Source organism: Zootoca vivipara, chromosome 2 (assembly GCF_963506605.1).
Source record: "Zootoca vivipara chromosome 2, rZooViv1.1, whole genome shotgun sequence".
NCBI lineage: Eukaryota > Metazoa > Chordata > Lepidosauria > Squamata > Lacertidae > Zootoca > Zootoca vivipara.
The window spans coordinates 61258962-61274077 of NC_083277.1; the positions used below are offsets into that span (position 1 = coordinate 61258962).

Sequence of the window (15116 nt, forward strand, 5' to 3'; positions counted from 1 at the left end):
TTACAAAAGAAGTTTAAAAACAGCAGGTACACATGGAGATTATAATGTACAAAGAAGAGATATTTTTTCTCAATATGTGAGTGCATTTGCTTCTTCCTTGCTCTGAGGTAATATATGCCCACTAGTGTTTTCTTGCCATTTTGTTATCGGGTGTGACTTTTCCCCTGGTTTAAATACTATTATTACTATCAATTTAAAACATTTACTTGTGCTCCTGCTGTGTGAAAGGCTCTACACAAAACAATTACACTCACTGCCCAGGTTTTTAATATACGATAGTCAGGCAAGGTCCGTTCTGTGGGCTCAGCTGACATCTGGATCTCCCCTCTTACACTCCATTGATAGCCAAATACTTTTAATGGAAAAGAAGATACAGTAGTTTGTTTCAACACTTGGTCTCCAAGTCATTTGACTTCTGCTACTGCAATGGAACTCAACTCATCTGCTCACACACAAATACAGTCAAACCTCGGTTCTTGAATGGCTGTTTTTGAACGTTTCGGCTCCTGAATGCCTAAAACTCGGAAATATAATCTAAAAGATCATACACTGCATTATGAACACTAACCAAATAAAACATATTCTCCCATTTTTTCTTTAAGGAGTTATTTCTTCCTTGGAGAAATAGGTTTCAGTTGGGTTGTGACAGTTATGGTCTAACCTGTGGCCTACTCATAGGGCAACATTTGAGATTCTGCCAGGCTAAATATCCTGTGCTCATCAAGTTGTAATTGTTCCATCACTTGTATAATAGATTTGCTGAAGGTTAATTACACATTTCCCCTTTTAAAAATCCATTGTTCTGTACAGAATTGAATTTTATGAAAACTAAATAAAGAACTTCTGTAAGCTCAGCAAAGGAAAGGGGCATTTTGTTGCTAGGATATATTAGCTGTAGCACAGTTATTTCACAACAACAGATCTCCGGACCTGGCATGAATTGTTTTAGATGGTCACAGGGCCATCAACACGACAAGCCAAATATTTTATTATATGACCTGAAACTCAAATACTCTAGCAAACGTTCTTTGATTATAGGATAGGTTTGCTGCAAGGTTTATTGCAATTAGCGAAAGCCAGCTCTCCAAAACCTATATTGGACAGCTCATTTTCCTGTCATTTTCTGGCAGGGAGACATGCAAAAATCAGGGAAAAAACAGTCCAAACTTTTAATAATGGATTTTATTCTGGGGGGGAAACCCACCACCTTATTTTTATATGAAAGTATGAAATCCTGTGCTGTTACAGAAAATTGACACTGCCCCCTCCAGAATGCAAATTACAATATCGTTTTAAATACTATTTCAGTAGATCGTTATGATTGCCACAAAATTCAGAGGCTAAGGAAACAAGACAAGACAACTTCATGATTGACAAGAGACATTAGTTTAAGTCAAGCATCGGTATAATTTATACTCAGTGAGTCAGTGGGCATTCTGCAAGTGACTCTTGCCTTTTGTTGGCCATCTGAGTAATCTTACATCCATTTTTAGTTAGCTGCATCAAACAAATGCAAACACAATCAATCTTCTCCATATAAATTAACAATATCACAAGAACATTTTGCAAAGCTTATCCACGCTCAACAACAAATTTATCATGCATCCAGTTTTAATACTTTTCTTTTTACTTAGTCTTGAAAATATACTGTATGTTTCTGTTGCGCCTTTGTTGCACAGGCGGGGTCCTATGCCTGTGTCATAAATGTAAATTATTTACAGAAGATTCCAGAGAAAATAAACCTCACAGTTTCTATCCTGGAACAGAACAAATATGGACTGTCTACCAGCAATGAGAGTGCGGGTTGGTGATCATGTTCTAGGTTTCAGAGGAACTGCTTTTCCCATTGCCCACCCCCTTACTCCTGGTAGAGGATATCAGTTCAAAATATTTCAACGGTATACCTGAATGTACATTATATTTTCATACACAGAAATTGAAAAACAGAAATAAGTATTATTGTCTTGCGCAGATCTTATACCCAGGTTCCAGTGTCATATGATTTGGAATTTTCCAACGACTTTTCTATGGAAACGTCAGACATTGCTATATTGTACCTGCTGGGTTGGAAGCCCCAAATTTTCTAGTTGTGCCTCCATATTATACGTAGAACATCATGTTCTACAGATACACAAGGACAATTATGATAATCTGACTTGACTATTAGGCCTACAAATCCATTCAGCAATTACTCTGTTGCCATGTAAGCATTGCAGTGCTAACTGGGCACAGTGGAATCCATATCCTGTAGAATTTACTGCTGTAAACAGTAACTGTAGGAATAAATTGTTGGGATTGAAAACATTTAATCACTTGTTTCCAGAGTTAGAAGAGCCTACGCTTCTAAATTATTAAACACCATCTCCTCTCAATCAAAACAGTGAACTGTGTGCTTCAACATTCAAGGATGGGGCTGCTGATAAATGCTTACTTGCAGTATTCAGCACGATGCAGGGGCCACATTCTAATTTCTTCCTGCAGACTTTCTTCATCTAACAGACACACTGAAAATAAATTGACCTGTTCTTATGATCTAGGACAGAGTGGAATCCCAGAGGAATACATTTATCAGCCAAGCCTGCCAAAGTAATTTCACTCATTGCTGCCAGATTAGCTTACGTAAGTGAAGCTATTATGCATCAGTCCACAGATTCTATCTTTAGGATAGAGCCAGGTAGTACAGGAAACATTGTGGAAAGCCCAGGAGTCAACAGATGAATACTGCAGCTTTATTTACATGTAGGACAGGCATGTCCAACAGGTCGATCACGAGCTACCGGTCGATCGCAGGGAGTCCCTGGTCGATTGCGTGATCCTTGCCCTCCCCCCCCAACAAAGCTCAACAACTTTGGTCAATCCAATGGGTAGATCACTGCCAGTTTTTTTATAGTGGGAGTAGATTGCAGTCTCTTGGGAGTTGGACATGCCTGATGTAGGACACAGCTGTGTTTCCTTGAAGTAGGGTATATGTTTTTAGCCCTGCCCCCCGTGATGTCACACCTCCTTCCTCAAACAACCAAGTTGCCCACTACTGAACAGAAGCTATAACATGTGACCTCCTGCTTGTCTGCAATAGTTTGAGGAAGGAGGCATGATATGGGTGGGGCAGGGCAAAAAGCACAGCCCTGCTACATGGAAACACAATTACACCCTACATGCGAGTAATGAATGAACAGGGCCTGGGTGGAGTGTAGATGTGCTAGCTCCTGACCCAGAGGTTCTACCTGTTATTTGCATTCCCAAGCAGGTGTCTAGCTTATGCTTCACAGCAAGCAGCAGTCAAGTGGAGAATGGGCCACTTGAGCATGAAGCAAGGGCCAGAAGCAAGCAACTTAATTTGAAGAGCACTTTTGGAGGTTAGGGGAAACTCAGATATATCCCACTGGCAAGTTAGTGTCTGCACCATCTCTATTTTGCTTTAGGAACTTTTGTCAGAAGAAATTGAAGCAAAATTCTGACAGGTAAATATCACTTACTCATTGTATGAGTTACACAGCAAGCATTACTGCCAATGACTCCCATTTCCTAGGTAGAATTACTGTTGCTGTTTGCCATCCACTTCTACTGCTATAGACGTAACACTAAATCTGCCTGAAAATTGTGTTTATTCCCCTTCAGCGATTGCTAGTTCAAATGAGATTCCATGAATAAAACAGCAGAAGAAGAGCTGTAGGAAATTAATGGGAACTCCCGTTGCCCAACTGTTGAAACGATATGGCATTATGTTTTAAGTAGTGAAAAAATGTAGGCAAGCTTTCTATGTGTTAAAGCAAAACTGAATATAAGATGCAATTAAAGTGAAACACTCTTAAAGTATAAAAGGGGGGGGGAAACAAGCACCAAATAGCGAAAGCTAGAGTCTGCCTTTATTTGAGCTTAATGAGCAGCTAGCAGAGGCACATTTCTATCACAAAATTGGGTTTGCACATCTATGGCCACATGAAAGACAAAAAAGAACATGGGCCAAGTAGGAAGCCAACCAGCTACATTATTCAGAGTATTTAGCCTTTGTTGCATTCATCAGATTTTACTAAAGTGCCAAAGAATGTCATACAGCATATGTTCATGCAAAAGCCGGCCACAACCTCCTCATCCACCTGCACATTTCCTATACCCCAATCATTCTCCACCCATGGCTGCATTTCATCAAACACAAATGTACATTAGGAGACCAACACAGCTACCTACCTGAATCACTAGGAGAGTGTTAGGCATGTCCACTGGGTGATGACTAGTTCCAAAGACTCTGGCCCCACACATTTGCCTCCTATAAATATTGTTCAGAAACAACTGCCTGAGAAACCCAAGAGGTTTTATTTCCCTTTTAAATGTGAGAGTTTACTGCAAACTCTTCAACAAGATCATAACTGTTTAAGTTGTCACTGCTTTCCTCCTAGCAATACTGATGGCACTAGAACACATTGGAATTTCAGCAGTGTCAGAGAAGAGAGAATACTTGAAATGCTGACATCTGGAGCTTTACTAAAAAAAAACCCAAACAGACAGGGCCTTTTTTGAACTGCTTGGCAAGCAGCAGCACATTTAAAACAACCAAATTACCACTTCTTGGCTGCTATGAGAAATTCAGATGCCAAATTTTGCATTTGGTTTCCATTTTCTAGTTCAAGTATTGCATGTGATTGCAACGTACGCGAACATGAACAACATGACAAACTGGCAGCTCTGGTAATTTCATAGCTAACTGACATAAGGCTGGGCTCAGGATAACTTAAGTCACTGATTGCAATAGGTCTACTCTAAACATGAGTCAGTCTGGATCCAACTCTTCATTTTAAAAGTGTAATAACCCCATTTGTAACAAATGCTAAAAGGTATGTTTCTTACAAACTCAGATAAGCTTGATCAGATATTATAAATTCAGACAAGCAAGACACAAGCACTATTCTAGTGAACTATGCCTTCACACTATGAAATCACCACTGGACATATTCAGGAATTCAAGCTTCCCTGTAAGAATGGCAAAAACAGTTTATGCCAATGTATTCTTGCTTTTTTGTTGATGTTAACTGGAGTTCCCAAAAACTGGGAGAAACTATCCCCTCTGTAAAATGCCCCCAGCAGCATTCCTACCAAGGAGAATGTTTTAAAATGTTTAAAAAGCATGATTTAAGCTGTTTTCCTAATTGGTTGGTGAACACTGAGATATGTTACAAAAGAAAAATCCATACTTTTGCTAAATGTTCAGCACCTTATAGCCACTGGAGTTTTTAAAAAGAGATAAGGTTTTGTGCATTTGTGACTCCAGCTGCATTTTTTTTTGCTTCCCCTTTTTTCTTGAAGTTTCCAGATGAAGCTTTCATACACCTGCCTTTGCTGCTGTACTGGATTCAGCACCTGCATCATCTTCAGAAGGTATGGAGGGAACACTGTCGTTGGAAACAGTGTCAATGCTTTGTGCTTCTGACTGAAGGTGGATGGATACCTCAACAGCTATTTCTTTACCATGGTCATTTATAGAACCATCATCCGAGTCTGCGGTCGGTGAATTACTGCGCTTAATTTCTGGGTTTAAGGGATAGAGTCCGTCTTGGACACCGAGGGCTTGTGTCTGTTTGACTCCATCTCCAATTTCATCAGGGTCATCGACTCTCACTGCTTCAAATATCTCTTCCATAAAGGCCCTACAGTTAAGGATTAGTGGCGGAAGAGGGATACTTCTGGCTAGCTCTTCAATGTATCGAGCCAATTCCATAGTCTTAAACTGGGTGACTTTGGCCAGTTCCAGCGTTTTGGCAGAGGTAATGATTGGAATGCGTTTGGCAATTTCAAAGGCCTTCTGTAGTTTCTCGGCCCCTTCAGTCCTGAAGAATTCATTGATGGCCTTCTCTGTCTTGCGGAGGTGGCTGCTCATCATGCACAGACGTGTTATATTTAAGATCAGGGTGATAGTAAAGGCAACCAGGCAGACAATCATGTAGTAAATGCCCATGTCCCCAGATGTGGAGACCACCCTGAGGGTGACTGAGTAATAGAAAGAGCCATTTTGGGTAGTGACAACACAACTGTATCGCCCCCGGTCACCAAAGGTTACACTTGTGATATTAAGGGTACTGTTAGAGATCAGCCATCTTCCATCTAAAACACAAATACAAAAAAGATTTCAACATTGGAGTTACAGCGCATACTTGCATCTTTTCTGATATATATAGGCATGCCCCGTGAACTGTATTACGAAACCAGCAACACTGGATTGGGAATATGGATAACAACATATGTCCGATCATTTGCCAACCTACTAGTCAAGAAGGGTTGAATACTGGTCTTCAACTGGTGGGTTGAGACCCACTTCTGGGTCACTGCCTGATCTAAGGTGGGTCACACAGCAGTACTCCCAACATACAAATACAGTCGTACCTTTGCTTATGTATCCCTCTGGATACGTAAACTTTGGGTTGCGAACGTGGGAAATCTGGAAGTGTATACTTCTGGGTTTTGCCGTGTGTGCGCGCAGAAGCGCTCAATCACGCCGCGTGCTTGCGCAGAAGGGTGCCTCCAGTTACAATGTTTTTGGGATGCGGCCGGGCCTCCAAACGGATCCCGTTCGTAACCAGATGCACTACTGTATATGGTAAAAAGGAAGAAATAGATCTACAAATGCATGTTTGGGTTAGAGCTGGGCCCTGGGCCTGATTTGGACTGTTGTTTACATTATAATGTTGCTATCCATTTGCAAAGGCACTCATCCCTACAGGGTGGCCCTTCCACCCAACTCCAGTGCTACTTGTGAAAATTATATTGTTAAACTGCAAATGTTTCTATTAACAAATGTAGCAAGATCCACTGGATTGTGACAGCAGGCAAATGTGTACTTAAAAGCTTGGTGGGCTATAATCTGCGTACAGTGCTATCTCACTTTTTCATGCAATGTTTCTGCTTTCCCAATACCCTATTCTGGCAACAGCAGCAACAAAAAAGAAAAGAAAAGAAGGGTAAATGTATTGCTGGATTGGACAGAGCCCAGTGCCATGATGGGGATGCAAACCACTCCCTTCCCCAGTCACCATTTGATGACTGCAGAATGGACAATAACTCCCTCTCCCCAGCTGATCCGCATGGCTCAGATGAGGTGACTGCCTGCCCATATGAGATGGTCACATCTTCTGCTGGCATGCAGCCCCTAGAGGGTTGGGTCACAAAAAAATATTGTTGCACTATCTCTCCCCCCCCCCCCCAAAATCTAAATGTAAATCTGGGTTTGATGAGGTGAGCACTCTCCCCTTAGAAGAACCATGCAATCAGCACATGGATTTGGATTAAAATATCAAGTAGCTATACAGTGGAACCTCGGTTTATGAACACCTCGGTTTACAAATTTTCGGTTTATGAACGCCGCGGACCCATCTGGAACGGATTAATTCACTTTCCATTACTTTCAATGGGAAAGTTCGCTTCAGTTTATGAACAGACTTCCGGAACCAATTGTGTTCATAAACTCCTAAAGCAACTAATTCTGAATTAGAACTACTAGCTTCTAGAATATTACGTAACAGTACCTAGATTGCAAGTTGTGTTTTAATGTAGGTATGTTTGGGCAGAGGTGACGAACCTAGGGAGAGTGGCTTTCCCTTCAACGTCTCCTAAAAAGTGTGACATTCAAGAGAACTTCTGTGATCATTACAGCACACCTGGTACATTGTGTAAAGCAAGTCAAACAGTTGTCTCTTACCCTCTCCATCCTGCTTCAGTAGATGCCCTTTTGAGTTGAACCAAAGGATGGTGTTATGCTGACTGATGTTCAGCTTACATTCAATGAAAGCACCGTTACCTTCTTTCACTATGATATCTTGAGGTACTGCCGATTTTGTGAAGGCTTGTAGGGTGGGAAGAAATGATGCAAGAGGAAGGAACCTTGACCCAGTAGCAGCTGTCAGGTTGGAGGCCACATTTTCTAGTGCAGAAACACTAGCACTGAGAATCAAAGTCAATAGGCAGCAGCTGAGCTTCATGAAAGCTTGAAGTATAAAGCACGTTGCAAAAAGTTAAGCAGTCTGTATTGCACCAGTCACCGTGGAAGATATTGATGGATTTGTCAACTTTGAAAGGGTTTTGGGTTTTTCTTTACAAGTAAAGGAGCAATCCAACTGAAATGTAAAAACAAAACAAAAACAATGCAAGTCAGGATTCTTAACAACACAAAGCTTTCTGGCTTTCAAACTCAAATAATTAACAATACAATTCTACCATGGAATTTGAAATAGGAAAAATTCCATATTTATTTATTTTATTATTTATTATGGCATATAACAGGGAAGGCAAACCCACAGGCCAGATTCAGCTTGCCAAGCCACTTACACTGGCTTTCTTGTCCTCTGTCAAAATCTGCCTCTTCTTACATTGGAAAAGTCCCTTTCCCCCCTTAAGCAGAAGAAAAAGGCTTCCGGAAATAGGAAGGAACACTTTTTTTCCTTCGCATATAAGTGCTGGGTAAGAAAGAGGGGAACTACTTCCAACCCAGTGATGTGATGAGAAGGAAACCACCTGATCCTCTACTGACTGGCAGAAGAGCGTGCAGGGGGTGGGCTGTTTGAATGTGTCTGCATGTCTGCCTGCCTATCAAAATGTGTGATAAGTGCACATGCAATTGAGTATGCACTGGTGACTTTAGCCATGCCAGCCACTGGTATGCAGTCCCCAGAGAGCTGTCACCCATCAAAGCAGCCAAAAGGTTAGCCACCCCTAGTATAAAATGTTAGTTGTCTAGAGCTGAAAGGAGCTTAACGTAAATACAGTGGTACCTCTACTTACGAATAACTCTACTTATGAATGTTTCTACTTACGAACGGAGCTCCGCCCGCCATCTTGGATGCAGTTTAGATAGGATTTTTTCTACTTACGAACTTTTAGATAGGGTTGCTTCGACTTGCGAATTTTTTCTCCCATTGCATTCCTATGGGATTCGACTTGCAATTTTTTTTGACTTACGAATGTGTGTTTGGAATGCATTAAATTCGTAAGTAGAGGTACCAATGTAGGCACAAATACCCTGTTTCTCATATTTTAAGACATACCCATAAAATAAGCCATAGCAGGATTTTTAAGCATTCAAGGAATATAAGCCATACCCCGAAAATAAGACATAGTGATAGGCACAGCAGCAATGCCGGCCGCAGCAGGAGGAGGAGGAAAAAAATAAGACATCCCTTGAAAATAAGCCATAGTGTGTTTTTTTGAGGAAAAAATAAATATAAGACATGTCTTATAATATGAGAAACACGGTAGCAACTTTCCAGGAAGGAATGGGACCTAAAAACTAAGTATTCTTTCCTTTGGCAGGCTCCAATTATAAACAGAAACAAAATTAATAGGTCCACTGCATACAACATTCAAGGTTTTGTTCACCATTGGGTTGAAACTGAAAAAGGCAGAGCAACCAAAGGAGCAGCTGCCAAGAAGCACAGCTTCTTCTTCGCCTGCAGAAGGTTGATCACCAAGTAGGGTGGGGAGAGGCCAGAAACCCTGGAAAGCCATTGCCAGTCAGTGTAGACAATACTCTTTAAACTGAGCCCTTAATGCATTTCTACCCTTATCCAAGCTGCTTCCTTCCTAACTCCACCTCTTCCTGCAATGCTATCTAATTTCCCAGTAATTCAGAGTACAAAACAGGGCAACTCACAGTGCTACTACATGGCAGCGTTCTCAACAAAACTTCAAAGTGCTCTAAAAACCTAGAGTGAACTAATTCTATCCTGAAATATATGCGTCTAAACTACAGCAATATAAATTTAATGAGATTTGGTTCCACTTTTTTTTAAAAAAATATTTTAAATATATATTAAGTTTAACCCTGCTGGCCTCCTCCATCACTATTCTGCTAGGGCAGAGCTCTCTGTTCTGCACACCAAACAGGTGGGTGGGCAGAGGTGGTATCAGTTCCAAGCAGGGGTGCTACTGAGATGCCTTGGGAGCTGTTGGATCTCAAGTACAGACGTACCTTGGAAGTCAAACGGAATCCATTCTGGAAGTCCGTTTGACTTCCAAGGCGCAGCTTCCGATTGGCGGCAGGAGTGTCCTGCAGCCAATCAGAAGCTGTGCTAGACTTCTGGCTTCAGAAAATCATTCGGAAACCGGAACAATCACTTCCGGTTTTCAATTGTTCAGGAGTCGAAACATTCGAGTTTATAGGTGTTCAGCTTCCGAGGTTCCACTATAATACCAACTACCATCATATAACAGCATCGACTCAGATTTGGGTGGTGGCTGCAGACTCACAGCTTTGTACCTACCTGCCTTATGCCACAACTAGGGCATGCAGTAGGACTGAGATGGCCCTGCCACTCTGTTACGCCTGACCAGGCACCACCTAGGGCTTGGATAGCACTCTGAGGCTGTTATTTGCAACTGGAAAAAAATCCAGTTACATTGTCCTTCAAAGACCTGAGATAATTATCAACAGTAATTGCATATGCTTTCTACTACATTGTATACTGTTTGCATAATGCACAGCAGCAGTTGTGATGGGTCATTGGATTTTGCCATTAAATCATTCAGTGTTTGATTTATTAAACTGTTTATCCCATTTTATTTTATGCAAACCCATTACTCTAAGCAAAGATCTTCCGCTGCAGGGTTTTTTTTTCCTTTTGAGGAAAAGAGGTTACATTTTTTTATGACAGAGCCATCATATTTATATAAAACAGCTTCTGTGGCTGATAAAACACCAGGAAGATAAGACAATATAATGTCCTAAATTCTTCAAGAAAAGCACAACCATGCATATCATATAGTAGCTGTTATGAATGAACATTAACATAGGTTCAACATGCTCCATCTGAGCCACAGATGCACTATACCTGAAGACAGATTCAATCCAGAGTAAATGTGCAGTACTGAGAAGCAGAACAGATGTCTTTCATTTTCATCTGCACACTTAAAAGCTAACATATGCTCAATTTTATGCAGTGTACAATCATCAGGACTATCAGAGAACAGAAGGAAGCATATGCTCATGTTTCTGCAGCACTTTAAAAATACCTACAACATTGCTGCCTAAATAGATAGTGGGAAAGCAAAAAGTTTAGACTACGGTTCCAAGAAAACAAAAAAACAAATGTTTCCTATGTTTACTGGATGGCAACATTTTATCAAATTGCGGTTATCCTTCCAGAGAGTTTCACTTTTATCAACTTCAGCAACTCCAGTATGCACAGAACTATTTCAAGAGCAAGAATTTCACTTAAACACTTAACTTCACTTGAACACGGAGATCACTGCAAAAACTTACCGGTTGCTAATATTCCAATGAACAGCAAAGGATCTTACAGATATTTGAATCACCATGTTTCAACCCACCCTGCTTTAAGAGCCCTTAAGAATCACTCGCCACATTTGCTAGTTTACATTTCTTTTTAAGAATGAAAATGTCAAAACTGATATATCACAGAGAGTTGGGTGCTGCTTCATTTTATTGCAGTGATCCGGAGAGACAATATTTACAAAGGTGAAACTAGGGGAAAGAGCATACCCATACTTTTGGAATTTATATTTCTTTTCTTTTTTAAAAAAGAAGCTCACACACCAAATTTCCAAGGTGTTTTAAAGCTGAGAGTAGATTCTTCAGGAGGAGCTCCTGAAACAGCCCAATGATATGCAGAATTGTGCTTACATATGTACAGAATCTGGTCCATAGGGTCACAAAGAGTCGGACACGACTAAACAACAACAACAATGTACAAAATCAGGCTTGAACTCCAATAAACATTTTAGGTATACATAAGAAGGACTGAGAGGGATGTGGTCTAAACCACAGAGCCTAGGGCTTGCCGATCAGAAGGTTGGTGGTTCGAATCCCTGCAACGGGGTGAACTCCCGTTGTTCAGTCCCAGCTCCTGCCCACCTAGCAGTTCGAAAGCACGTCAAAGTGCAAGTGGCGGGAAGGTAAATGGCGTTTCCAAGCGCTGCTCTGGTTCGCCAGAAGCGGCTTAGTCATACTGGCCACATGACCCGGAAGCTGTCTGCGGACAAATGCTGGGTCCCTCGGCTTACAGAGTGAGATGAGCGCGCAACCCCAGAGTCGTCCGAGACTGGACCTAATGGTCAGAGGTACCTTTACCTTTATGAAGGACTGACAGTGTTCAACTTTAGACTTTGCAGCTTTCTGAGTGTTTCCAAGACTCCAAGTGACAGGGGCAAGCTGTTTATTTAAGTTCTAAGAGTAATTTAATGAACTTAAGTGATCACCACACTGATATTATTTATTAGATAAAATATATATTTTCTAGTTCTACATAATATGGAGGATAGTCCCTGCAATTAAAGCAAAAAGGGAATCTTGCTGGACTACAATTCCCACCATTCCAAACCACTGGTCGTGTTATTTGTTACCGATGGGGGTTGGGGGTCCAACAACATCTGGAGTATATTTTCCCACCCCTGTTTTAAAGGCCTAGACAAAGAGCCCCAAATACCGGTACTATTCCCCCACCATCGTGCAGAAAACTCTATCCTAATAAACTCTCTACTGTACCTAAAATATGCTGTTGATCCTACATACCTGTAATTTTTTTCAACCATGTCAGAGACTTTTTAGAATGCAATGCTTATATCTAAGCACTTCAGATGTTTCTACACAAGCCTGACACAGATGCAGATTACACCACAGGAATATGATGCTGAGAAGATGGAATAACACAAAGAAAAACGCTGAAGGTTGATTCCAGATTATCTCTTTGTTGACCATTCATCCTGATTTGTTTGCACACTTTGCAGGAGTGGAGGGTGTTTGTGTTATACAACACTGGTTGTTTATTAGGCATTCTTTCTTTTTTGTTTGTGGGGAGGTTACACAACATCACATCAAGCAATGGTTACCCCAGACTTTCTCTCTTCCTATCAGTTTTCTTATCAAGTGTTATTTTCGGGAAAGTGGGTTTGTTGAGGAAGACCACCAAATCCAGGATCAGCTCAAACCGTCTTGCCCTGGTGAGCAACCTGGCTGCTGAATTCTGCAGCTGTTGAAGTTTCCAAAGCATCTTCAGAGGCAGCCCCATGTATAATGTATTGCAGTAATCTAACCTAGAGGTTACCAGAGGATAGAAACAGAAGTTAAGCTACCCTTGTCTAGATGGGGTACAGCTTGGCCACCAGCTGAAGCTGATGGAAGGCACTCCAGATTAGAAGCCACCTGAGCCAGAAGTACCCCTGAGCTATGTACCTGCTCCTTCAGAGGGAGCCTAATTCCATCAAGAGCAGGCAACCTCCCATGCATCTGATCTAGGGAACCACACTCTAACAATGTCTTAATCTGGATTGAGCTTCAGTTTGTTGGCTTTCCCCAATCCAAGGCAAGACAATGGTTCAGCACCTCCTGCAAATGCAAATGAGTAGTACAGTTGTGTGTCCTTTGCCTCAGCAGAGGGGGAAAGGTGCTGAAAGCCTGAATCTCAGTAGAAGTGATTTGACCATGACAAGGGAATGATGTAAATACCCCCCCACTTTCAGATCACCTGCACAGTTGGGAAAACAAGGTCCAGAGTGTGGCCTGTGCCATGCGTTGTGTCAGTAACATATTAGGTTAGCCCCATGGTCATCATGGCAGTCATGAAGTCCTGAGCCATCCCAGAGCCAATCGCCTTGGCATGGATGTTAAAGTCCGCCAGAACCAGCAGTCTGGGGTTCCTCAACACTGCCTTCAAGACCAGCTCCATCACCTCAGGCAGGCAGAGTGCTGGGTAGGGAGACAGGCAGCAAACCAGCAGAATCCCTAATCTTTCCCAATTGCCCAGTGCCAGAAACACACACTCTAGATCCCCACACAACTGGACAGAGAACTTGGAGACAGAGACGGAATGTTTTGGAACTGCAACTCCCATGATCCCTAGCTAACAGGGCAGTGGTCAGGGATCATGGGAGTTGTAGTTCCAAAACATCTCGAGAGCCAAGGTTGCCTATGCCTGCTCTATAGACTGCAACAACTCTCCCCCCTCAAGTCTGCCCTGATGCTGCCAGAGGTGGGCACAGCTGGGTAAGACCAACTCCACCCTGTTTGCCCACCCAATTTCAGTGTTACAGACCAGATCAGCCTCCTCATTTGTAATCAGATCATGTCACAGTTTGCATCTAGCTTTTAAAAAGGAAGCCCAATACAACTAGCAATACAAACTCTATTTATGGTAGGCACTTGGATTATCAAACAGTCACATTTTCACTGGTCCAACTAGTAAAATTGTGTTCAGCGGAAAAACCAACACTGGAGCCTGAAAAACTAGTAATGCTTCATGGACTTCTCTCCACCATAGATGCCACCAGGCTCTGCTCTTGGACCACAAGTTTCCACTAGCTCCACCCCAAACTACGAGATCTGAACCTGCTCTCTCTCTCCTCTCCCCCCCCCCCCAACTTGTCTAACTCTGTCCTAACCCATTAGGGAACCATCGGGGTCTGCCTTAACCTGCCAGGTACTGTTCTGACTTAACCGCTTTCTACTGAGTCCATGTCACCTCCAAGCCTATGCAAGCTTTATCTGATAGCGCTGCTAAGGGAGTAAATATGTGTGATATTATTAACACGCATTAAGTGCCTGTGTTGTTGTTGTTTTTTCCTGAGCAGCAAGGTCTGCAACCTAATAGGCAAGAGGAAAAGGGGGAAAAGGAATAGGGAGGGACGATTAAAGGAAGTACTGTAGAACCTACATCCTGACTAGCTTATGACTTGGGGCCGATTTGGTCTTTCCTTTGCCCTGCGAGAGAGCAGGCGCAGGTTCCCAGGAGCTGGTGGCGCAAGTGCACGCTTCCTTTCAACTCTGCATGCATGCATATACATGTACACACACGATTTAGAATAGGTATGCGCGAATACACCACCCTGCGGGCATTGCATAGCTCCCGGCAGCTCACCCCCGAGGCCAACGCCCGCGACGTCATAAATGCGCCCACTAAAACACCGGCGCGTCGCTCCGGGTCCTACGACACGGCCTTGAACTCCGAGCGGGAGCGGCGCCCGTGACGAGTTACCTTGGCAACGCCCTGTCATCCCTCGCTGGGCCCGTTCAGTCCGCCTCCCGGTTCCCTCCGCTGACGGGCCCCCGCGCACGGCTCCAACCAAGACTCCGGACCTTCCGCCTTCCCTTCCTCTCAGCAGCCTCTTCTGCTCCTGCGCGA

General features: G+C 42.6%; 1 protein-coding gene across 1 annotated transcript; it reads right to left on the minus strand.

The window, feature by feature from the left end:
* Positions 1–1164: 1164 nt before the first annotated feature.
* Positions 1165–15114, minus strand: MFAP3 (microfibril associated protein 3). The gene is made up of 3 exons (XM_035105723.2): positions 14970–15114; positions 7688–8102; positions 1165–6096 (listed from the first exon to the last, which is right to left on the minus strand). Exons 2-3 carry the CDS (start codon positions 7965–7967, stop codon positions 5318–5320), a joined length of 1059 nt encoding a protein of 352 aa, XP_034961614.1. The 5' UTR covers positions 7968–8102; positions 14970–15114; the 3' UTR covers positions 1165–5317.
* Between the last annotated feature and the right edge of the window lie 2 nt (positions 15115–15116).

What these genes read in the sequence shown, in the direction of transcription:
- MFAP3 (XM_035105723.2), bottom strand. Translation starts at nt 7,967, where the DNA reads ATGAAGCTCAGCTGCTGCCTATTGACTTTGATTCTCAGTGCTAGTGTT. An exon ending in ACTGAAGCAGGATGGAGAGG is followed by an intron (nt 6,097 to 7,687) that starts GTAAGAGACAAC and finishes TTTGTGTTTTAG; the next exon opens with ATGGAAGATGGCTGATCTCT.